The following is a 26,185-nucleotide window of genomic DNA, read 5'->3' on the forward strand; positions in this document are numbered from 1 at the left end:
GGGGAGTAAGGGGGGGTGGGGGGCAGGGGGAAAGGAAGGGCAACTCGGCTATCTTCCAGAACAAAACTAGGGAAAAAAAAAGTTCTTTTGTTATCTTGAAATATTCTTACATTTATTTCATTAACATGGTTTTGCATCCATGCGAAGGATGCTCCGTTCATGTACTCTGGTCTAACTTTTCTAGAGAAGAGTGGTTGTGTCAGATAATGGCTATTCTTTACTCATTACACTGTATTTGTTTGTTTAACTTAATCTCTTCCATTCTTCTCTAGAGATGTTCAATCTTACATTAATACACAAAATAGTACAAAAGAGAAAATGTAGCTGAAACAAACTGGAAAATTATCTATTTGTGGGTGTTTATACTGGAACAAGAGAGTTAAACGACTGTTTGTGCTGTTCATCATGCCGCTTGATATGAAGCAGACAGCTATAAAAGAAAATTCTTATCTGCTTGGCTAGTTTCCTCAAATGTGTTCCAGAAGCCTTTTTTGTAGCTGTAAACGATCATTATGTGTTCAGCCGTCTTTGGGCCTGATCCTGAGCAACACAAAGTACTTTGCTTTCCAGAGATTTCACTGGGGAAACTTGGGGTTCTCAGAAAGCTTTAGTCTATTGAAAAGAAAGCCCAATGTGCTTCATACGGCCAGATGCTGAACTGACCTCATTTGTCATAGTAATTTTTCTAATGAGATCTTTTCTTGGGAGCGGTAACTTGCTATGGTATTTTGCACAAAACTGAAAAATTGTAAAACTCAGAAATTAAATATCCCCAAGTCTTTTGGTGTTGTGTTTTCCTTTTCTTTCCCTTTCCAACCTCATCATCATTTATCTGGGAGGGTTGTGCAAAGAAGAAAAAAAAGACACAAATAATAAACACTTTTTTTTTTTCCAAAAAAACTTAAGAATGCCCTTCAAACTTTTTAGAGAAACATACAGTCAAGCAACTTTACTAGGCACCATTGGCCCATCAATAGTCGTTGCCTTCAGCTGAAGGAATGAGCTCCTCAGCTTTGAGTGATTGTTCCTGCTGGCATAAGACTTCCACTGTTTGACAGAACATTGGCATGATCTGTGTTAAAATGAGCTCATCTCTAAAGAGCTGTTCAGAGCTTCTTGAAATTTATTTTTGATCTATAGTCTACCCGTGCATTATAGAATGTCAAAGAATTTCATATTCATGCAATTATGTTTTGTAGCTCAGGACCTTTGTGCGGTGGAGAAACATGCCTGTGAGCAGATTTGTGTGAACACACCTGGGTCTTATGTCTGTCAGTGTTATGAAGGATATGAGCTTGATGCAAATGGAAAGAACTGTGTCGGTGAGTATGAGTTTAGCAATTCACATTTATATCTTGACACAAACCAAAGGGAAATTCAATGTAAATTAATATCCAGTTTAGCCATGATGGGAAGCTCTCTTCTCCTATATGAGTGGTAGATAAGGAAGAATATATATTGGCATGTTCGTAGGCCTTTGCTGATAATGAATGGTGACTTGGGAAAATTGTTCCAACTAATTTAACACAGAAAGTAACATTGCTGTTTTGAAACAACATACCAGGTGTTTTATTCTAGATCCATGTAGGTGGCCAGCAATGTACTGGCATGATATATGTGGACATTAAAAACCAAACAAAGCCAGACAAACTTGGTAGCTCCTCTTCAGACAGAAGTTATACATGGAAAAACTTGAAAATGGAAAATTTCTTGCCATTTCTCACTTGGTTTTATGGTCACGCCAGGAGAGATTTCGAACTTTTTTTGGGAAGATGACTTTAAGGAAAGTTTAGCCCCCCTTAAGATCCCATCTACTCTATGCCTTCAATTTTCGCTATGGGCAGTAAAGAAGCAAACATCAACTCTAAGAATTACAACTCAAAAGAGTGAGTGTGGAAATACAGTATAATAATTTTTTAACACAAAACATACTTTCCTTTCTATTACCATATAAGTATATACCCCATTTATACACAGAAAATACTTTTAGGATAATCTTTTTCACTAGCCTATTAGCCTTCTTGTAAACTTTTCATCCCATGCTACATTTTGGGAAAATACTGTCTTCTGGTATCCACCACAAAAAAACCCTAGTAAGTCCTTGAAAAAAAATTGCCTTATTTGTTAGTATTCTCTTCAGGCAAGCACTTAAATGCATGCTTAATTTCAAACACATGCTGAAATCCCATGGAAGTGAATCCAAGTGAATCCTTGGCCCCATATCTGCCACAGGCCACCACAATGCTTTTGTCCAACAGTTTACTCTTTCTTGTAATTTTAAACAACTCTAACATAATATAATCTGTCTCTTATTACCTTTACAGAGCTATTACCTTGCAGGATAATCCTATTTTGAGATGCAAAATAGATGACAGTTTACGGAACTGAACTTTCTGCATGTAGTTTCACACAGGACTCACAAATGAGGTTTTGAGGTTTTTTAGACCTAGGATAACATATGCAGTTTTGAAGAACATTCACTCTTACTCTTCAGAAATGTTTCCCTTACTTGTAGCTTCATGATTTCAGTATAGGAGTGTTTAAATTTCTCAGCATAATTTATGCTCAGCATAATTTGAGATTACCAATTCTTAAATTACCATTTTAAGAACCTGCTTTCTGAAGTTGAATTGTTTTGAAAATGCAGCTAATAATGGCTATTAAGGCAAGAAGGCCTGTCTGATGTTCTGGCCCAAATTTCTACATCTAACACTCTACAGAAGTTGATCCAATAACTTTAGCTAATACTCGTGACCTTTACCTGTGTTAGGATAAAGCATATATTTCTCTGCTATTGATTTGACTATATCCTAAGACAGAAAATCCGTGACTTCTGTTGGTAGGTTCTTTCATCCCCAATTCTTTCCTACCATATATTCTAATCTGAAATATTCATGCTTAGTGTCATGAGCTGTTGTTATTATTTTCTCTCTGTTAAGGCGAAGGGTCCTTTAGAGCCCAAGATATTCTTACCAGGAAGGTAGCTACCATAGCATCATAGGGATAAAAATAAATTTTGGTGAAATTCTTTGTATGTCAAACCTAATATTATCCTCTATAATAAGTACAAAGTCTATTTTTCTTATTAAAAGCTTCAAAATATTTCTATGCCATTTATTAAATTTCTTACAGTGGTGCTTGTTTTTTGCCTGTTAATAATTTATCTGCAAAGTCTGAAGAGTGCTATTTGGAGGTGTGATACATCTTTAACATTTTTTTTCTACCTCCTCACTGACTCTCTTTGGCATGGACAGATACAGGCTTATTATAAGCTCTATTGATGACATTTGAAGCTTTCATATTCTCAATTATTTTCAATTATTTTCAAAATACAGTTCATGCATGGGTTCATTATGGTATCTTGCATTTTATAGCTGTCTTTCCTCTCCACTTGATTTCTATTCATAGCAAAAAAACATGAATTCATGCCCCTGCAATAATTAGCAGTATTAATTGTGATTTTAAAGCACATTATTAGCACTTCTATTTTTCAATTTTCTTTTGCATTTATTCAACCATTTAACCTTTTCATTTCTTACTAATGCATGTGAATGGTTCAATGTATATTAATTTATGTTTTACCCATGCAGAACTTAGCCTCTCTACATTTCCTGAACAGGAAAAGATTGTCCGGGTAATTTGCAGTTTTGATGCTAATTTGTCTGCAAATCCTATTAGCTGTCAGTCTCCAGAATTTGACTTTTCAGATTTGAACAATTTGAGATTTTTGAGGAATATGCTACTACCAAGAATGTACAGCTTCTGCAGATGTGATCACCAATGAATAATCATCCTTGCTGGAAAATCTTGTAAAGGAGACTTAAGTATAGTACTGAACCAGTAGTGATAACTCTCGGTTTTCATTACTTTTAAGCTACTTAACCGTTCCTTTCTGTGAAATATTTATTATCAAATGAGTAGGATCAGAAGAAAGATCTTGATGTACACATATGCCAGAGACCACTGAGTACAACGACAATTTTGCAAAAAGCAGTGACTTCACTAAGGTTACTCTCTCCTCTTCATCCAGAGAATGGAGAGAGAATATCAGTAGGGCATACACATCGTGGTTCTCTCAAAGAGCCAAAAGTTTCTTTCTAAGATATCTAAGACTTCTAAAATTGTAACTCCAGCAAAAGTAAATGAGAAAGTGCAGAAAACTCATTTCACAGGAAGGTTTATTAAGTTCTTTTCGTCCTTTCTGATGGGCTAATTTCTCTGGTTAAGGATCAAAGGCAGTACTAATTGCTTTACTGACACATGTGTCAGCCAGTTACCTGAATGGCAATAATTAAATAAAATCTCACAACCAGCAGCTCACAACATATCCATTCAAAGTGACCACTGAATGGCCAACCACTCTGAGTGTTTGCAACACACAGTTTACGAACAGATTCTGCCCCTCTACTCTGCTCTGGTGAGACCCCACCTGGAGTATTGCATCCAGCTCTGGAGTCCTCCATCCAGTACAAGACGTGGACCTGTTGGAGCATGTCCAGAGGAGGGCCACAAAAATGATCAGAGGGATGGAACGCCTCTCCTGTGAAGAAAGGCTGAGAGAGCCCGGGTTATTCAGCCTGGAGAAGAGAAGGCTGCGGGGAGACCTTATTGTGGCCTATCAGTACTTAAAGGGGGCTTATAAGAAAGATGGCAAACTTTTTAGCAGGGCCTGTAGTGACAGGACAAGGGGTAATGGTTTTAAACTAAAAGAGGGTAGATTTAGACTAGATATAAGGAAGACATTTTTTACAACGAGGGTGGTGAAACACTGGAACAGGTTGCCCAGAGAGGTGGTAGATGCCCCATCCCTGGAAACATTCCAGGTCAGGTTGGATGGGGCTCTGAGCAACCTGATCTAGTTGAAGATGTCCCTGCCCATGGCAGGGGGGTTGGACTAGATGACCTTTAAAGGTCCCTTCCAACCCAAACTATTCTGTGATTCTATGATTCTAAATTTGTAGACTAAACAATATTTGAAACTAACTGCTCAGTGATAAGTATGGCTGGCAGAGCACTATCACTTTGCCTTTTTAAACAGTTTTTCATGTTAACTGCCCTCCTTTCACATGAACAAAATCCTGCCATTCTTTCTCCATCATGCTGCTGGACACTAAAGTCTCTCCACCTTCTTGGTGTTGCTGGACATGCTGTCCTCTCTTTCCTGGCACTGGTGCTAGACTGTCTCTGTATTGCTGCAGCAGTTGGGCTTGGGACCTCTTCTGGCAGTGTTTTGGCTGCTGGCACCTCTCTGTAGTCCTGGCACTGCTAGGTTTTTTTGGCTGCTTTCTAGGTTTTTTCAAGTTTTCCATGAGTCTGCTCTACTCTTCCCCCATATTCTTTTTCATCCTCCTTATGCCTTTACTTACTCTGTAACCTTTTCTTCCTCCCCTTTTCTTCTACCCTTCTCCTTAGCTTACTGCGTTCTCCTAAGCCTGAATAACCTATATAAACATCATAGGAGTGAAACAACAATACAAGAGAAAGGTGACCTATGCTGTTCCACAGTTCAGAGAGGGCAATGGAAGCACCCAGAATGCAGAACTGGTAACCAGAAGTAAAAGATGGCTCTCATCACTTACCAACTGATTCCAAGCAAGAAAAACGGGGTGGAACAAACATGGGGAGATGACAAATGAATGAATTGCTTGCTCACTAAAAAGATCATTAATTCAACCTTTAGAAAAGTTTCTTATTGAAATAGGCATGGGCTAACATTAAAAACAGTGAGATCTCTAAGTGTTCACATTCTAGTGTATATTTCATGACTCAGTGCAGAAACATGAAAATAATAAACCTTTAAAAAATTAGGAAAATATTATTCTGCTTTGCTCTTATACAAACTGTGTATATTTTCTGCATACCAACTAAAGGATTACACTACTTCAATATGAGAAATACAGATTTATATTTTTTCTCAGTCTTTTCAGGAAGATTTAACTCCATGGACAACTTACCTACTTGCTGACTGGAATGCTGTTAACAAGTTTCCCTTCTAAGCAAGTACAACCAAAATGAAACATGAAGCTAAAAGTTAAATGAATTTGTAGGTCAATTACTAGTGCCAGTCTGCAAGGCTAAGCCTGCCTGGAAATGGGGCAATTTGTGTACAAAAATTATTGAAAAAAGGGAATAATAGTTATCTCCAAAAGCAACTGTCAAGAAAATGTTCTCACTTCTTAACTGTGTAAGTGGAAAGACATTATTTAAATTGTTATGTTTATCACTCTTACAGGCCAACAGACCTAATTCTGTGAGTAAGAGGTCCCCAGAAGGCTATAAATGGAAAAAAGCAAGCCTGGAAAAATTAGTTATTTATTTCATTGGGTTTTTTTCCTTTTTGTCCACAGTGCATTAGCAGCTGCATAGCCATAAGAAGACACAGTTCTTCCCTCAAGAGATTGTCCTCTGAAAGTGCTTAGGGTCATAGTTGCTCAGATGTTGATAATAAAGCATTCTAAGACCTCTGTAGTTGTCTCTCAAACAACAAAGCTGGTGAAAGGGCTGGAAGGAATGTCCTATGAGGGGCGGCTACGGACTCTGGGTTTGTCTAGTTTGGAGAAAAGGAGGCTGAGGGGCGAACTCGTTGCTCTCTACAACTTCCTGAGGAGGGGAAGTGGAGAGGGAGGTGCTGATCTCTTCTCCCTGGTAGCCAGTGACAGGACGCGTGGGAACGGTTCAAAGCTGCGCCAGGTGAGGTTTAGACTGGACATTAGGAAGCATTTCTTTACCGAGAGGGTGGTCAAACACTGGAACAGGCTTCCTAGACAGGTGGTCGATGCCCCAAGCCTGTCAGTGTTTAAGAGGCATTTGGACAATGCCCTTAACAACATGCTTTAACTTTTGGTCAGCCCTGAAGTGGTCAGGCAGTTGGACTAGATGGTCATTGTAGATCCCTTACAACTGGAACTATTCTATTCTATTCTATTCTATTCTCATCTTTATAATCATTAGTCGGGCAGTTGCAGGTATTGTGGTAGAAATGCATTTTGTGGGGTTTAAATCCAGAGGAGGAGGTGACTTTATGGAGCGATCCATATGGGCTGTTTCCCAAGTATGATGCTAGATAGAAAAAAATAATATATTCTTTGGCCTATTTATTTCTTAATGTGTCTTTTAAAACACTTGAAAATGTACATGTGGTTAGAATTAATTTAAGAGAAAGCTGACTAATTGTATGACACATTATATCCTTGAAATATATATTCGGTAAACATGTTTTTATATGAAGCTATTCAGTCTGGAAACAGGAAGGTGCTTGCCAGGAAAATGGACTCACATAGTAGCCAGTAAGTAGTCTAATTTGACTTGATTCAACACAAATATTCTGAAGGGTTAAAAGAAGCTCTTTCAAAGTACCTAAATGGATTATCCGCTTTCCTGACTGGATGACCTTGACTAAATATCTTAGCACACCTGCGTATACACATGATTTGCAAAGTCAGGGCTATTGAAGAAGGAACTGATTTCATTAGAACAAATTGCTGCCTCTTAAAGTAATTTGGGAAGCTCAGCTGTATAAAGTAATGAAAAAATTACTCAGTTGGCAAAGAAGGGGAACCTGTCTCGTTAAATGTCTGTGTGAAGCTGAGCACATTACTGTCTTCTGCAGAAAGAATCAGGTAAACTTGCCTAATGTGGGCCTGGCAGCTCTTCGGGGACAGAACACCTGTTTTGTGACTTATCTTTAATTTCTTCTAAGACTTTCTTTGTGAAGAAACAGCTTAACCTGCAAAGAAATAAATAAAAAAAAATCATTTAACTTCTTTAGCACTTTTGAATAGCCTTGACTAAGTAAACTCTAAAGTATTACCTTATTACCCTTTGGCCATCTGTCTTGTAAATATGGGTTTGTGTAATAAATGACCAGACTTATGAAATAAGTGACTGGACTAGCTATGATATTTTATTTCACTCATACAAAAGGCATTATATAAGCAAAATATCAGTGGTGAGTATCAGCCTGAAGCTCTCAGGCTTCATAGCTGCAGCTGCTTTGCACAGGATGAATCTGGAGCACGTTAGAGAGAATGAATGTACTGTGACAGTCCTCAGCATAGAAGGTATTGCCGTGGGTCTTCTATATACTCAGGCTACAGGAAAGCTCTTGAGAATTAATACAGCTGGGAGGGAACTACTAAAAGTAGAGCAATTCCAGGACTGGGACTGGAGAGACAGAAGACACAACTAAATCAAATTAACTTTGCTATGCCCTGGTCTACAGTGTGAACATCTGGACAGAGTTACTGACTGAGGCATGGTTTCCAGATATGAGAAAACATGTTGAGAAGGCTCCCGACAATCCGAGAGTTGATAAATATTCAAAGGGTAGGAGAAATGATCCAGGACTCATATAAAATCTGATTTACCAACTGGTATTGAAAGTGCACTGCTTTTTGCAGAAAGGCTCTTCAGGACAGAAATTATGTCAGCTTTTCCTTTCTTTATAGCTACTGTGTGTAACTGGTACCATAATATCTATGCATAATAGTTCTAATTTTGTTTTTCTAATTGCACATGTTGGTCTTGTTCTTTTTCAGTTGTAGACTACTGTGCTTTGGATAACCAAGGTTGCCAACATGAATGTGTTAACACTGAGGACTCCTATTACTGTAGATGCCGCCTAGGGTTCATTTTAAATCCAGACAAAAGAACTTGCAGAAGTAAGTTGTGATAAGGTTTAATTATGAACAGTTTGTACTTCTTCTATCTTCCAGTTCTCCGCAGTAATATTCCCACTGGTTCTGGGAACACCGAATAACGCGTCAGGTATAGAAAATGTTGGCGTGCCCTGGAAGCCAAAGGTCTTGAAAGCAATGCAAGTTGTTTTGGGGGGTAGTTTGGCTTTTTGGGGGAGGGGCTAAGGATAGGGGGCCTTCCTCTGAACAGGAAGCTTTTAACATGAAACCAGGCTCCTTTTCAACAGTAAAAGCCCAAAGCTTTGTCTTGCATAGTCTCTTCGATTATCCAGATTTTTCAGTTAAAATATCATCTCCCTATCTGGGTAAACAACTCTGTACAAGACAATTTATAATCAGCTTGGTTTGTAGGACAAGCTAAAATTAAATAGAATAGTTCCACAATCAGAGGAAACATTGCAGCCTATTTTCCTACAGATTTGTCTCAAGGGTGAGTTCTTTGATAGAGTGCCAAAGCTCTGGCAACACCAGTATCTTCTACCAAGCTTCCATGTTTCCACCAGGTTATAATAACTTCATAGCTTTACTTGTTTGTTGTTTGTCAAATTTGATTGATAACAGGCTAACAAGCTCAAAAATTACCAGAGTTAGGAGTGGATATAAAGCGGAGGAGAACTGACAGACCAGAAAGTACTCTTGTGAAGGCTTCCCGTAATTGGGAAAACAAGCTAAAACCTCCACAGTGTTTAATGTCATAACTCACTTTCAGGAAATGTGACGGGAGAACCTTCATGTACCTTCCTAGTTACCTTTCTTCATAAATATGGGCCTTGATAAAGAAATGTTACTATTGTGTCTGTAAGCAGACAAACTCCATTAGTTTTAGGTGAGTGGAACTGCTAATGCCAGTGGTGAATTTAGCCCGTATTATTGAATAATGTGTTCAAACATTATTTCTCAAAAAATGCATCAATATAGCACTGCATTTCTGTGCTTTTTACAGCCTTGGGGGTATTTCAGTCTCTATGATGAAAGACTATGTTAACCTATTGTGTATTATACCTGATATCTATTTCACTTAACTTTAACATTTCGAAAGAAAGCATCTAATCCAGGCTGTACATCTGACCTTATGATCAAGGGAAAGATACACACACTTCTAGAAGGCAATTGCTCAAAGCTCTCACACAAATTTATGGAAGTGCCTGTATTTTTCTTGACTGTGCAGGGAGCCTGGATGACTTGCCAGACCAGACACCTAATTTTTAGATTGTCAGAGTCAGGGGAGATGAACTTCCGGACTCCCCAAGGGCCAGACTACAGTTTGTACTGGTTCACATTGCTTGTAGATTGTATGAACTCACCCATTTGTGATGTATCTGTCAGCTAAGGGCTGGCTAAATTCTCTTATACTTCCACATATGCTTCCACATCCATATATTTTTGAAATCTTACTATGGTGTAAGTGCTTTCCACTGCCCAAGCACAAATTTTTATTAATTCCTTCAATTTAAGAATGTGGATTTTAAGCAGTATTTTCTCCCCCAGTTTGAACTGAACAAAGACCTTAAAACTGCATAAACATTTTATATGTCTTGAGTGGGTTTTAGCTTATGGTCTAACAGTATGAATTATTTTAACCTCTTTAAATTGATGATCTACAGAATGCTGGAAGCTGAGAGGGTGTTCTGAGAAAGTAGTGCTTCAGGCTTGTGCTGTCTCTATCCTCTGACTTAGGTATCTATTGCCTGAGACAGCACGTTGAGCTGTATAGACTGTCAGTCTGACCATGTGCTGCTGTCTTTATGTTGGAAACACTCCACCACCACATTCCCAGTGTCATTTCCCCTCTGATCTTGACCAGAAAGTCTCAGCAGGCACATCTATGGTTTCGTGTTGGATCTCTGTGGAATGGAGGAGATCTTTAACATATCACACAAAAGTACACTGCTCTGCAGGGGAGTGCAAGCTGGGCGCCAAGGATGGCTACAAGGCAAGCAGGGTCAGTAATTTCTCTGACAAGGCCTTTGGTCCCACAGTACCCAAAGAAGAAGAACAAAACAGGTCCTATGACAGTAACCAGGCTCAGCCAACAGTCCAGTGATCACCAGACGAGTCCGTAGTGTCAAGAGAGGTCTAAGATCAATTCAGGAAGTCAAGTCGGCCAGTCAGCAGGTCAGGATCAGCAAAATGCAAGGCTAGGCACAGGCGTACCTATAACATAGCTCAGGCAAGAACCAAGGGTGACATTACATGCAGCTCCCACGCTAAGGGGCAGAGGCCACAGACAAGGCTTCTCACACCTCTGTGCATCTCTGCCATGTGAACTGCATTCTGTTTTGTTGTAAATGCTTTAAATTAGTTTAAAATTAAGGGAGAAAGTTCCGTCAGGTTGCAATTAGGGAAAAATCAAAGTGACTGGACCTGGTAGGCCATAGAGATTGATTCAGGTGCGGTAGTCAGGGAAGAATGAGCAAATACTATGTCCTGAATCTAGGCATAAATAAAACTTACTAAGCCACTTTTCCTTACACTTGGTATCTTCTGAGCCTTGCTAATAAAATAAAGCATGAGTGAAAGAACTGTGTAGCTCTTAATGCTGTAAAAGTCAAGACAGCATGAGAGCTCTACAGAGCAAAAGTGTCCCCTAGCTCCCATATGTTATGAATCACACTGCCTTTGAGTCAGCATAAACAACATGAAGAAACAAACTTCAGATCACTGGATTTAAAATGTTTGTAAATTTAAAACCTTTAACATAAATTTCTACATATTTGGCTTATGTACTCAATCTCGGGGATGATCGCCAACTAGCCAAGACTCACACCCATGCCAGGCCAGATCTCTGCATCAGCAAGCAGTCCTGGGCCGGGGGTGCCAGCTCCTGAGATCTCGTGATTATCTCAGAATCCTGGCTTCCCTTTCAAAAATAGAAAGTAAGCTTTTATGCTCATGGCTACAAAGAAAAGCTTGAAAACGTGAATGTTATCAGTACAGTCATGCATATCTGAAAAATGTTTTTTCTGGGAATTATTCCAAACTTCTTAGAAAGAAATACAAGGAACACAGCTCATGAGGGCAACCCTGCCAGCACCAGCAGAGTACTCTATGTGTGGCTGGAAGAGGGCAGCAAATTCAGATTATCAGTGAGGCAGGTAGAGGTCATTCCTAGCTACTAAGTTAACTATTAAGGGGATTTTTGCCACTCTTGCTGCTCCCCTCAAGAGGACAGATGGTGGCTTCTGCTTGTACTTAGGGGTGCTGAGCCTCAAGTGTTGTTCTTTAAGGAAGGCCTCTGTTTGAGTTGTGGGTGGGTTCACATGAGCTGTAGCTGGTAGAGGCCTCCTGTTAGCATCCTTAATCTGGACTGTGTTAATGAAGCCCTGTGAAATGTGTTTTTAGTGTTCCCAACATAATAGCCTCAAGGTTCCAACAAAGATAATAATACATATTTCTCAATTCTTCTGGTCATCTTTAGAATCGGTTACCTAGGAAAAGTCTGTCCTGCACACTTGAGTTAGCAAGGATTTGAGCAGGTAAATGCAACACAGCACTGAGTTGGTCTAGAAGGCATACAGCTGTATTCCTCTGGTGCACACATGTGGCTTTATGGTTTCTGTCTCTTCAGTGCACTCTTGAACAAACCATATTTTCTAATTATTTTTTTTAGTAAACAGATAAGATGTCCCTGTGTTACGTACATGTGTGTGTGCATATGCTGTCATAAAAAGCTTTGGTAAAGGAAGTGTTCTATAAATATATGAAGTGGAGTTCATAAATGATAAAATACTCCTCTTGGGTTTTCTTAGAAAGTCACATTCTACTTTGTTTGTCCTGAAAATATAGGTGGTTTATTATTGCTAAGGGCTTTCATCATATATAAAGGCTCAATAGCATTAGCCCGCCACACATACAAGGAAAGAACAGTTCTTGCCTCAGGAAGCCAATTACCTCTGGGAATAATAATTAACTTCTGAATGTCGGTTTTCAGGTTGTGTAATGAGGTGTTCAAAAGTGCCTGGATGTCTTTAAAAATGTTGCTTACTTGATTTATGACTTGTTTATCTATTTTTAGCAGTGCTGAGGGGCTAAGACCATTCTTTCTCGAGTATAAATTAATTAACTCCACTGATACAAAACTAAGTGATGGCCAGACACTGCATCTAAGTGAATGTCAGGTTCTTTGACTTCATCAGTAGTGGTAAACACTATGTGGTAAATATCCCAGTGCTTACTGCACAATTACTTTCCTTGTTAAGGTACTTTATACACAAGTAGTGGCTGTTTCTAGGCTTTGCTCGTCTTTCCTTTCATAAGCATTTTAGATGGAAGAACTATGTAGCAAACACCAGAGCTGTTAAAACACCAATGCTCCTGATGACCTGATTGTCCTGCTTTGATACGATGAATGGCATTCAAATACGTTGTAAATACACATTTGTGTATTTATTACAGATCATATCTAACTTGCTCTGAGTAAAATAAAGAGGCAGTTTTGATGAGGCAATGTATAGGACTTAGCTGCAAAATATTAAGAAATATTTAAAATTCTAACTGCTCTACTGCATGTAGTACATGTGTTTCGAAGAATTCATTTAAGTATACATATCAGGTATACCCAAGTATAGCAGATATTTGGAAAAAAGGAACATTTTATTTTCATAGTTTGAAACAATATGGTAAAAAGACAGAATGGTGCCTAGAAAAAAAAAAAGGCTAAAGAAAACAAAGTAACTGGGTTTTACCTAGCTTATTTCTGAGGAATTATATTCCTCACTGACACAATTTTTTCCCTTTTAGGACCAGACTATTGTGCTCTTCAGGACCATGGCTGTGAACAGGAATGTGTTAATACAGATGATTCCTATTTTTGTCGATGCCAAGAAGGATTTAGACTTAATCCAGATAAGAAAACATGCAAAAGTGAGTAATCCTTTGGACACAATAAAGTTCATCTGCTTCTATTTCTTAAACCTGCTGTGAATGGTTTCCCTCCTGAAAGGATGAAAGTTTTCTCTATAATTAAGGTTGAAACAAATGTTTCTTTATAAACTTAATTTTTAACTGAGCCAGTCATGCTGGAAAATATACTGTTTGCTGTTTTGTAGACTAGATTGTATATTAGATGTTTTGTGAAGAGATTTATGGAAACCTGAGGAGTAATATAGGAACCAGAGTGGCTCAAAAACAATAAGTTGATTACTTATTTGAAACTTTCTGACCTTGTCTTGTAGTGACACAAACAGCTTTAAAAAAAAAAAAAAAATCACCTTGCTTTGCCCAGTTGGTTTAGCCAAGGACAGATGTATTTCATTAGCTTGGGAAAGTATTGGATAGGTAACGAAGCTATTAAAATCAACTTGAAGTCACACACAAAACCCCATAGTTTCCTAAAAAATTGTAAAAACAGCCTCAGCAATGTCAGGATTCTAAACCAATCCCACATACTATTTACTTTAAAAAGACTTGCGTGTTACAGCTCTTTTTGAGTGGGGGCCTGGAATCACAGCAGATTTTCAATGTAGTGTTAAAGTTTAAGGAGAATGTATTCAGCAAAATTAACTAGCCTGATCTGGTGACTCAGTTCTTGGTGGGGAGAATTGTACTGCTGATATTTTATGAATAAGAAGCTTGTCTGGAGCAACATAATTATGTTTCTAGATGCTCATAAAGTTTATCTGGTTTTGGAACTGTATTTTCTTTCAGTCTTAAAGATGCATTCTCATGAAGCATCTTTGTCTGCATAGTGCTGTTTTTGCAGCAATCTGTGCTATTCTGCCATTTTTGCAGCAATCCATGCTATTCTAATTTTTATTATCTATACGGTATTTTAATACATTCAGGTTTTTATAGATTGGATGTGCCTTGGTGAGTATAGGAGCACAAGAACAGCATTGTGTAGAATATTTATTGCCAAGGATGTAATTGTGAATTAAAGGCAAATTGTAATTCCCATTTCGGGTATTTTTCCTTAACCTTAGGGGGCTTTGGATTTGGCTGTAAACCTGGTGACGTTCCCAGGATTAAGCTCCTATTCCAAATCTTGTTATAACAAGGCTCATGTTAGATAAGCTTGTAAAATAAAGCAGAACATTTGCATATATGCTGTCTTTATAAATCAGGGAGAATGCATCACTGGTGACTAGCAGCAGGCGTTCCTCCTTCACCACGATGCATGACTTCTGATGACTACAGGAGCAGGTCTATGGGAGTCAAAGTGAAGTCTTGTGTAGCCAAGTATTTGCAATTCGCTCTCAGATCCTCAGCTCACTATCAGGTTTAACAGGTGTCCAAAGCACAGAATCCAGTATCGTTTAAGAAAAGTGAGTTTTTCTAAGCCAATTTACTTCAGAAACCTTCATGGCTGGCTTGAATTCTTCACTGTTTTTCTCTCCACAGAAGTAAACTTCTGTGCTTTAGGTCAACATGACTGTGAACATGAACGTGTTAACTTGGAAGAGTCATTTGCGTGCAAATGTCATCCTGGATACGCCCAACGACACGATGGCAATACGTGCAGGAATGAGTGTGTCTCATGAACTGCAGCGACTAGTTACTGCAGTGGGGCGAGGTGTGAACAGAGTGAGAAAACACCCCTGGTTCCCTTTTGAGATCTTTCTGAGCTATGCAAACCTATGTTACTCTAAAGTCCACCACGAGCCAGGCCTAGTGAAGTAATGCTATAGTGAGATCCCTGATCGGATAGAGAACTAAAGCATCATCTTCTCCAATCCAAATAACTGGGAAAATGTGTTCAGCCAAGGTGTCTAACACAAAGGCAGTGCTTACTGTTGAACATCTGTATCATTGCTGTGGGTTATGTACACTGCAGCACAGCTGATACTGATGTATGCTGATAGGCGGAGATAAGTAGAGACTTCCCCCTTCTATATATTTACACTTTCCGTGATCTGTTCAATAAAATGTCCTCTTTTAATAAGAATGTTACTAAACAAAGAACCAGTGTTGCACCAGAAAAACCCAACAACATTGCCCACTTGATGTCATCCAGTTTCCAGTTTTTAGAAGATACTTTTATAGCAGAGAACCATTTTGCACATCATCTAAAATATTGGCAGCATTTTTCCCTCATGTACTTATGACATATTTTTCCAAAGGAACACACAGGAACTGAAATTAAAAAAAAAGTTGATAGGCCAGGGAGTATTTTTAAATAAACTGTTTGTGATAAAGCCATATTTAAGGAAACTTAGATGTTTTGCAAGAGCTCAGAACTTTTTAACAATTATGGTTTTAGGCTATCGTAAGTTGAATATCTAAAAATTAATATATCCCAAGACACTCATTGTTTTTAAAAATACTGAGCCTGCCCCTGTCTCTTCCTCTTCTTACTTTTTTTTTTACACATGTAATGAAGCACACATGATGACCAAATTTACAGTTGTACTAATTTCTAAAGTCTGGTAATTAGCAGCTTTGTGATTACTCCACTCTTTGAAAGAAAAAAAAGATTCTGCATGAGAACCCGAAGTATTTAAATGTTAAAATTCACATTAGTGTGGGTGTTTGTATTGTAAAAGACAGTGCCAAACAGATGCAATTTTTCACAGAGAATACTGGGGGATTTATTTTCTTTTTTTTTTTTTTCCACATTTTTTGTGTGCTCTGAGAAGTTACACAAGCCTCTTCATGATGATGTAAACTGTTGGAAAAAGGAGAAGGTTCCAGCTGGAACTTGCTTTAGCTAGTAAAAACTGACACCTCAGCTTCATTTGTTCAAGCCAACGTTATCTCTATCTATGTATAATGGTAAACCTGGACCAATTACTGCAAACTTGTTGCTTAGTTAAATAAACTAATAAACAGCAATATTTAGAACTAAGTAATTTTACATTAAGTACAGAATTTTTTTAATGTAAACAAATAGCTGCAGACATGCCTGTTCGCATCTGTAAATGATTTGTAAATAGAGACATATGACATTGTGTTTGTGTCTGAGGGAACTCCACTGCTTTTGATCAAGTTAAGCTAAAGTGATTTGGGCCTATATAACTAAAAATAGCCATTAACAAGTCGGCAATAAAATATTATAAGGAAGTTCAGTATAAAGCTTTTTTCCTGAAATGTGCTTTTTCTATACTTACAGAGTCAGCAGATTACATAGTACATCTGCAAGTGCACGTATCTCACCCTACTGCTTTGCTGTCCATTCTATCAGACAATATAATTTTAAAATCCAATTCGCACCTCTCTCCCTTCCCCCACCCTTCATCTTTCACACAACCAGTTGCTAAAAGACTAAGACTAAAAAAACTATTCCATTTTATCTTACTTAGAATCAGAAAAATCAAAGAAAAGGAACATATTAAGACACTCTCGCACTCATAATTTATCTGTCCTCCACTAGGCTTTAACTGCTTGAACCTGTTGGCAGGTTAAAGTTTTAAATTGGTGATTTCTCATCCTGTTGAAAAAGAATTTACTGTTTATGAAATAATCTGAAAACCATAATTTCTCTTTCAAAAGTTACTAATATTCATACTTTCTCTCTGAGAAAATTATGGTGAATAAAAGATAGAGTCTTGCTTTTTGAAGAAAGGAAGCATGATTCTGTGGGTAAGACTAGGCGGGACTTCAAGGTTCTCCCTTCACTCTACTTCGCGTTAGTTTCCCTTTGTGGTTTTTGGCAAGGGAGATCTGCACTTCATCAAGTTTGTTATCTGCCAAGTGGGGCTGTTGTATTCATTTCACGTAGGTGTTGTTAATTAAACTCAGGTCACTCAAATAGATGGGGATACTGCATAAATAAAAAGCTGTACTGATCTTTTTCCCTTGCTCTGCAAAGGCATCGTGTACTAACTACAATGTCATAGTGTATGTATCTAAAGCTCCAATGTGATTTCTTCAATTATTAACACAAATCAACAGGAGTGGATCACTGTGCTGAAAGCAATCATGGCTGCGAGCAACTGTGCCTAAATACTGATGCCTCCTATGTCTGTCAGTGCTCTGAAGGATTTGTCATCAATGAGGACCTAAAAACCTGCACACGTGAGTCTTGTGAGAACCTCCTTGATCTCAGCTCACCTGGGAAAGGTTTCTGTTTTCATACAGGGAAGAGGACACACCTTCAATTTATTCTTACAGTCTCCATTTCGATAATACTTCAATAATTATTTGAAAGCAAAAACAGACAGAAAAAGGACTTAGAAAAGGATAGTTGTCAAGATGACTGTAAATCCTCACATATTCAGAAAAGCTTTGGAAGATCTGTTCATCCCCAGGGTTGAGGACTGTTTTTCAGTCACATAACAAATGTGTCTGACTGACAGGTCATCTTGACAGCAGTGTCCCCCAGGCAAACTGCATCAGCTTACCTGGGGCAGGAGGAGAAGTGAGTCCCACACTGAGCTTTACATTTTGCATGGGAACGCTTAATAAATGAACAAATGTTGTCCTGACAGCTCTCCACCCTTTGTAAATCTAATGATCATTGAGAGTCATTGCAGTTCACAAATAGCCAAGTCATCTCCTTCACTGGAAAAATAGTATCTAGAAAGGGCCAGGAAAAGAGGAATGTGAATGCATTTTGCCTGTTGACTTTTCCTGGACGTCTGATGAGAGGGTTTTGGCCACTTTTTCTACAGATTTTGGAGGTACATTATTTTTCAAGCTTGTTGAGTGTTGGAGCAGCTCCAGAGTTTGCTCCTTTTCTTGCGCTCAGGCAACACAGTTTTAACAGAAGTCAAACTGCAAGTGCTCAGTCACAAAAATGATCTAGGGAGAAGTGAGGCAAATCAGCAAAGGCAATTTGTCTTTGTCTTTAACCTTGTCTTTGCCTCCATACTAACCTTTTTAGCCCCATCCAATACCTTGACAGATTTTGCTTCTGTCTGCCACTGCAGCACTCTAGAAAGGGGCAGACAGTAATGCAAAAGCCAAACTAGTGTACATTTAACAGCAATAGGTCTACTAGAAACAATTTATCTAGACATTTATCTAAAAGAACCACTGGAAATTTAGAAGCAGCCAAACTATGGAGTTTTATCAACTTGCAGATGGCAAATCCCTTTTCCTTTGTAATAAAAAGAGGTGTTTTTTTTACTTGAGTTATTTTCCTCCAGGCCGTACTTGCAGAACTATCAGCAGCATTGAAACAGTGCTGTGGCTTCTGGAATCCTTCTGTGCAATGAAACTGAGACCTTTTGAACAGCTCCTCTTCTTGCTAGCATACCCCTCTCCTCATATATATTTAGGAAAGAGATTTGTCCTATTCCAGAGGTCCAGATAAGTTGTTGAAACCTCGTGGACATTTTTAGGCTATCATCATGAAAAGAGTTTTGGCACTTTGGGATTTCCTGAATGAGCAATTGAATGGAAGGGATTAGCATTTAACATGCACCACTCCTAATGGGAACGCATCTGGGAATTACAATTCTGGTGTCATATACTCAGGCACAAGTATCTTAAGACAGCTGTGGGAACACCTGAATGGTCAACAGATTTCTACTGTGACAACTAATTACAAAAAAAATGAGTGACACTGTGTGTGTAGCCAATAGACAGTAGCAAAAGCTGCCTGCAGGATCCCAGGGGTCCTATGTCTTTGTATTACAGAGAAGAAACACTTAGGAAATTTGAGATGAAAAATGGACCGTATTTGACAGTACTTGTCATTTGCAATTCTTTGCAAAAGTTTGAATAGTCTAAGTCAAAGCCCACTGTGGTCCCTGGGAGGTTTTCTGCTTGCTGCCACAGCAGCTGGGTCAGGCACACAAGTGAGTTCTGGGGACCCGCCACCTTCACATCGGGCCATTTAGAGACTGTATTTAAAGAAGAGGTAGCTTTTATGTCTTTGCCACTGTCTTATATAAAATCATTGCTAAAGTGTTTTGTTTTGGTTTTTTTAAATTCAGTTTGTAAGTACTGAGACGTGGACTCTGTTGAGCTATGTTAAGCATAGGAAAGTATGATTTCTCAGCTCTGCTTAAAACAACCAATGGAAAGTACACCACAAGACCCTCTTATTTATATTCTCAGATAAGGAACTGGATTATTATTTAAGCAGTTCAGTGTATTTATATTTACTTGCTTATATGCCATGCAGGTACTAGAGATGAAAAATAATTGATGGATTATTTGTTAAATTTTTTTAATAACTTCAATTACTCCTACAGGAGTTGACTATTGTGCTCTGAGTGATCATGGCTGTGAACATTTGTGTGTAAATGGCGACAGATCTTATACTTGTCAGTGTTTTGAAGGATACAAGCTTCGTAACGACGGGAAAACATGTAAACGTAAGTTATTCAGCAACTCAGAGTTAGATTTTTGTTACACATATAGATGAAATCTGTAAGGAAGGATCTGATTGCCTAAACGATGCTGTCCAGTGTCATTTTAAATGCTCAAGGATTCCAAAAGTTCATAGTTTCCCCTTTGGTGTCATTTGCCAGCAATGTCAATATCTTGGATATGCTAAGGCATCTAAAGTGGTACTGGATGCATACTTTTAGGCACCTGAATCACACCCTAAATGTCTGTGCCATTTAAAAAGTAGCCCTGAAATTGGACTGTTGTGGTTCCAAAACTACTTTATTTTGACTTACATCCTTATATGGGACAAATGTCATCTTCTTCTCAAATCAAGGCAAAAATCTATAATGTTTCTAAAGTTTTATACAGTCTTATAAAGCCTTATTAAAGTCTTATAAAGTCTTATATTAAAGTCTTATACAGCATGAAGCTTGCAATTAATGGAAAGTTCATTTTGTCCAGCATGGGATAAGGATGATTGCAAAAGAGATATCATAATTGCATTACACATTTGACTACATTATGCAGTTATGATGAGTGCCAGATATCAAGAAAAAATTCATTACAAATTTTTATCCACTTCTATAGATTTGATCACTAAGTGATCAAAGAAGAATCATGGATAAGTCTCTGAAAAACACACAGGCATTAAGTATTTTGTAACTGTAATCCGAATAATATCCATAGATCTCATCAATATCTGCTGTTAAAAAACATTTACAGAAAAAAAATTAAAGTCATCCAGATACTACCATGACAAATGAAAAGCTCTTTATTCTCAGTTTGTGTATCACAACACCACCCTACTTTATTATTCCATGCAAACAGAGACAAATTCTGCTTGTCTCAAAAAGTACTGAAAGTACTGACATTCTAAAAGCAAGTGAAATGTACTGTCCATGCAGAAGTCCAGAGGGATCTAGATAGATTGGAGCATCGGGCTATGATCAATGGGATGAAATTTAACAAGTCGAAATGCTGGATTCTGCACCTAGGACAGAGTAAAGCCACGCACAAGTATAAATTGGGAGAGGAGTGGCTGGAGAGCAGCCCTGCAGAAAGGGACCTGGGGGTGCTGGTCGGCAGCAGGCTCGGTATGAGTCAGCAGCGTGCCCTGGCAGCCAGGAGGGCAAACCGCACCCTGGGGTGCATCAAACACAGCACAGCCAGCCGGTCAAGAGAGGTGATTATCCCGCCCTACACAGCGTTGGTGTGGCCTCACCTCGAGCACTGCGTGCAGTTCTGGGCCCCACAATTTAAGAAGGGTGTGAAGGTCCTTGAATGTGTCCAGAGGAGGGCAACAAAGCTTGTGAAAGGGCTGGAAGGAATGTTCTATGAGGAGCAGCTAAGGTCTTTGGGTTTGTCCAGCTTAGAGAAAAGGAGGCTGAGGGGTGATGTTATTGCTCTCTACAGCTTCCTGAGGAGGGGAAGTGGAGAGGGAGGTGCTGATCTCTTCTCCCTGGTAGCCAGTGACAGGATGCGTGGGAATGGTTCAAAGCTGCGCCAGGGGAGGTTTAGACTGGACATTAGGAAGCATTTCTTTACCGAGAGGGTGGTCAAACACTGGAACAGGCTTCCTAGACCGGTGGTTGATGCCCGATGCCCCAAGCCTGTCAGTGTTTAAGAGGCATTTGGACAATGCCCTTACAACATGCTTTAACTTTTGGTCAGCCCTGAAGTGGTCAGGCAGTTGGACTAGATGATCGTTGCAGGTCCCTTCCAAATGAAATAGTCTTCTGTTTTATTCTAAGTCCTTGCAGGAAAATAAAGGGTGTGGGGAAGAAAGTGAAAGCAAGATGTTAGTTTATCTAATGTTAATTAACAGATTTTACTTTATTTTATTTTGAAATATGAATTGTATCTAAATTTTGTATCAGAAAACCCCACTGAACATCAGTTTGCCCAATTATAGCTGACAATTTTCCAGAATTTCACAGCAAGATCATATAATTTGTCTTTCTCGCTACCCTTAAATACTACATACACTGAACTTTTGTAATCCTACTTTACAGAAAAATGACAAACACCTTCTGAACTTAAGCACAGAGAAAAAAAAGCATAACTATTTCAGGTTTGAGCACGTTCATTACTGAAGATAAAAAGATGATAGAAAGATCTGTTTCTCACCAGGAAGTTTACTTGAAATGTGGATGTGGGATTTAGGTGCCTTTGGAAATCCCTGTGCGTCACTAATCTGCATGCTAGGGACACATGAAATTCTACAAACTCTAGAACTGGAACAGTGCACTTTTCCTTAATAGTAAGGTTATAAAATTAGCAGGAGATGCTACCTTTTGTTACAACAAAAAGAGACAGCAGGTGCTATAAATGATTTGCAGGATTGAGTCCAGTATACTAGCAAGGAGAAGAACATTCAGTAGCTGGGAATTGTAAGACTTCGAACATCTTGCCCTTAACTAACACAATTTTTTATCTATTAAATTATTCCCAGGTAAAAATGTCTGCAAATCAGTCAACCATGGATGTGAGCATGTTTGTGTTAGTGCTGACAATTCCTACATCTGCAAGTGTCGTGAGGGATTCGTATTGAGAGAAGATGGCAAGACGTGCAGAAGTGAGTGACCGGTATCTATTGAACATTTTTGCATGTGCATCAGGCAAGAAAAAAAAAGAGATTTTCGCTTCTTACTGGAAAGAAAACTTTCTTTTGATATCTACGTTTTTTTAACATGTTTTCATTCAAAATCTATATTTATATCAATCATTCCCAGGAAGGGACATCTGCAAATCAGTCAGCCATGGCTGTGAGCATATTTGTGTTAACAAAGATGACTCGTATGTTTGCAAGTGTCATGAGGGTTTTCTGTTAAGAGAAGATGGGAAAACATGCAGAAGTAAGTACTCTGATAATTACTTTTATCTACAGTGTGTAGATTTGTGGAAGTGTTCTAACAAATACAACAACAACAGTTTATTGTTATAATACAGGAGTAGTATTGTTATACTTGCCAGAAGCTTGTAAGAGACTCTCTGGATGGAAATAGTGTATTTTAGTATCCGAACTGATATGACTGGAGGCAAAAAAGAGACACAATTTTTCAGGTACCAAGAGTTAAAAGTGTTTGTTGCCTAAATTTTTGCCCATTTCTTCCAGTGATATCAGTAGACCTAATAAAAGCTATTACTTCTCACTGCATGATACATTCACTGTAGATGTCCTTTAACCAAATATCATCAACCATTCTCAGATAAAGACATTTGCAGTTCAGTTGACCATGGCTGTGAACATGTTTGTGTTAATGCTGATGAGTCATACCTCTGCCAGTGTTATGAGGGATTTGCCCTAAAGGAAGATGGAAAAACATGTAGAAGTAAGTATCCTTATCTTTAATAGAAGATCTCCTTTAAATCTATGCATTCGTAGAAGTGTTTTAAATACCAGCAACCTTTTTTTTTTTCCCCAGATAAAGATGTTTGCAATTCTGTTGACCATGGCTGTGAGCATGTTTGCGTGAATACCGATAGTTCATACATTTGCCAGTGCTATGAGGGTTTTGTATTGAGGGAAGATAAGAAAACGTGTAGAAGTAAGTTATTTTATGTTACTGTATTTTTTTCACTTAGAGGTCTACTGAAGAAATATATTGTGTTAGAGGTAGGTCTTCTTATAGGGGATTTTGCCTGACAAAAAGGAGGGTAAATTATTTCTTTACTAGGAGCTTATTACTTTTAGTCTTTAAAGTTTTGGAAATGTTCTCATTCATCAAACTGTATTAAATAAAATCTAAATTATTCCTAGATAAGGACTTCTGCAAATCAGTCAGTCATGGCTGTGAACATCTTTGTGTTAATAATGACGATTCATACACTTGCCAATGCCATGATGGATTTGTACTAAGGCAAGATGGGAAAACATGCCGAAGTAAGTAGCTTATGAATAAAAGAAGAAATTTCATTTTCCTTTTATTAGGAGATCATTCAACTGATTCACAGTGGTCAGAACGGAATATTGTTCTCTATAGATCATAAGATTTCTATGAATTAATTATTGTTTGAACTAAAGATACATTTCAGAAAATCAGCCAATTTTAAGGTTAGAATGTAGCTTTTTAAATGTGAACTTCATTTCTAGATTGAATATGTTGAGTTTTAATGTTGAGAATAGGATGTTGCTGCATTTTACTTTGATGGGTTGAAGTTCTGATTGCCACTGTATTGTTCCACGTATATTCATGCAGATCATGACTTAACCTTTTCCTTAACCTCTTAGCATGTCCTTTTGTAAATGATAAGGAGGTGAAACTCCTTCAGGCTCTTTACATGTTTTCTAATCTTTTCATAAGTCTCTTCTTGCTTCCCTAAAACCTCTGCTATTTATCAGCATCCTTGTGGAGGCTCCATGGTGGTACAAAGTCTTCTAATAGGAAACACACCAGGGTCAGGGTAGACGAACTATAACCCACCTAATTCTTATTTGAATCTACCTTTTTTTTTTATCTTTTATCTTTTTTTTTAATCTATCTTTTTTTATGACCAAAGATAGCATTAGTCTGTGACCAAAATATTCTGCCAGCATTTGTGTTCAGTTAGTTATCATCTACCATGATCATAAGCTGTTTAAGACTCTCAGTAACACAGGTGTCCCACATCCTGCACGTACAGCCTTCATTCTTTGTTTCTAAATGTATAAGCTTAGTTCTGGCTATTTTAAAATACGTATGATTTGCTGTTATCCAGCTTGCAAAAAGATTCATGTCTCCTTATATCAGCAGCTGCTCCATTTTTATTTGCCATTCTCTCAAAACTGGAGTAACCTACAAACTTTGTAAGTGATTATTCTGTATTTTCTTTTGGATTGTTCATAAAAATGTTAAGTAGTAGAGGAGCAGGGCAAATTCTTAGAAAGCAAGCCACTTGATGTTCCCCGTTTACAATTTATTCTGAAGACCTCTCTAGCCAGTGTTAATCCATATAATGTTGGTTCTGTAGTCTGTTTTCTTAATCAAAATAAATATGAAGACTGCTGCCTTACTGAATGCTCCATTGTATGAACAGCATGAGCTTTATGAACCAGCCTCATAATCAATTAAAAGAGATATTTATTTAGTTTTCCAGGATCTATTTTTCCATAACACCAAATTGATTTATATTAATTCTCTTTCTTTGATTTTACTCTGAATCAAGTTCCACATTAGCTATTCCATTATTTTAATGCAGATCAATGTCAAGCTGTCAGGCTTACAATGAACTACTCATCCTTTTCAAACACTGGAACAATAGTATTTTTTCAGTGTGTGTGCATGCACTGGGGATGGAGACTGCTCAGTGTTTTCGGGCTTCCTCAGAGTTCTAGGAGTTACTGAAAAATAACACTAAGTATCCAAGATGTTCTTCAGCCAGCTCTTTTACAACTCTTCACTGCAAGTTATCTGGAGTTACTGATTTAAAAATGTGTGTGTTCAGTAGGTGCTGTGTGACCTACTTCTCAGCTGATGAAACTCTTCACTCCAACAATATCATCAGTAGCCTATTTCATAAGTTCAGACCTGAATACACTAAATATTTTTAACATTTCTGCATTAAGATTGGCAATTCTACCATTTCTATCTATTAATTAACGATACATTGTTAGAATGCTTTTTGTTCCTAATAGTCTTTAAATAACTCATAATATCCTTTATTTTGTTGGCCATGTACCCCCTTGTCCTTTATCTTATTATTTCAGTGTTTTCAAATTCCTAATGTTTTCATGTTCAGTAAATACTGTGAATGTTCCTTTCTTTCAATCATTCAAATCTTATAGCTGTTTTCAATTTCAATTTCTAAATGAGGTTGCTTTTTTAACTACTCTGGCATTCTTTTTAGATTATGGGACTACATTTTTGGGGTGTACCTAGTAAAATAACCTTAAATAGAGTGCAATCATTCACTTTTTTTTTTTTTTATTCCCCCCGCCCATCCCAAAATACTCTGGCTCATCTTTGCTTTGAGCTGTGTAAAATTCATCCTTTTGAAGTAACAGCCATGTCTGCTGCTGGTTTGTATTTGCTTTTGTTTATAAAAAACAAAGGTATCTGAGTTGCACACTGCTGTGTATAAGCAGATGCTAATTTTTACTTACATGATAATTTCTTCTTTATCTGCTATAATGGGATCTAGTTTAGATTGCCATGTCTTGAATGTAATGCTTGTAGAGTTAGAAGATTGTCCTCTGTAGTAGTTTTTGGAATTTTTGTATTGGCAGCATGAGACCTCCAGGTAATTTGGCTCAGACTGAAGTTCTTGTAAAAATATAAGTTTTTCTTCCCTAC

General features: G+C 38.0%; 1 protein-coding gene across 1 annotated transcript in view; it reads left to right on the forward strand.

Annotated features, from left to right (window-relative positions):
* Positions 1 to 1,199: 1,199 nt before the first annotated feature.
* MATN2 (matrilin 2) overlaps positions 1,200 to 26,185 on the forward strand; it is a gene marked incomplete at its 5' end in the record, with an annotated part of 40,747 nt that continues 15,761 nt past the window's right edge. Inside the window, 7 exon segments of the mRNA XM_009574594.1 lie at positions 1,200 to 1,322; positions 8,538 to 8,660; positions 13,437 to 13,559; positions 15,036 to 15,164; positions 17,526 to 17,648; positions 19,775 to 19,897; positions 23,123 to 23,245. Coding sequence (XP_009572889.1) covers positions 1,200 to 1,322; positions 8,538 to 8,660; positions 13,437 to 13,559; positions 15,036 to 15,164; positions 17,526 to 17,648; positions 19,775 to 19,897; positions 23,123 to 23,245 — 867 coding nt within the window.

This window comes from Fulmarus glacialis, unplaced genomic scaffold (genome assembly GCF_000690835.1).
Source record: "Fulmarus glacialis isolate BGI_N327 unplaced genomic scaffold, ASM69083v1 scaffold16630, whole genome shotgun sequence".
Taxonomy (NCBI): domain Eukaryota; kingdom Metazoa; phylum Chordata; class Aves; order Procellariiformes; family Procellariidae; genus Fulmarus; species Fulmarus glacialis.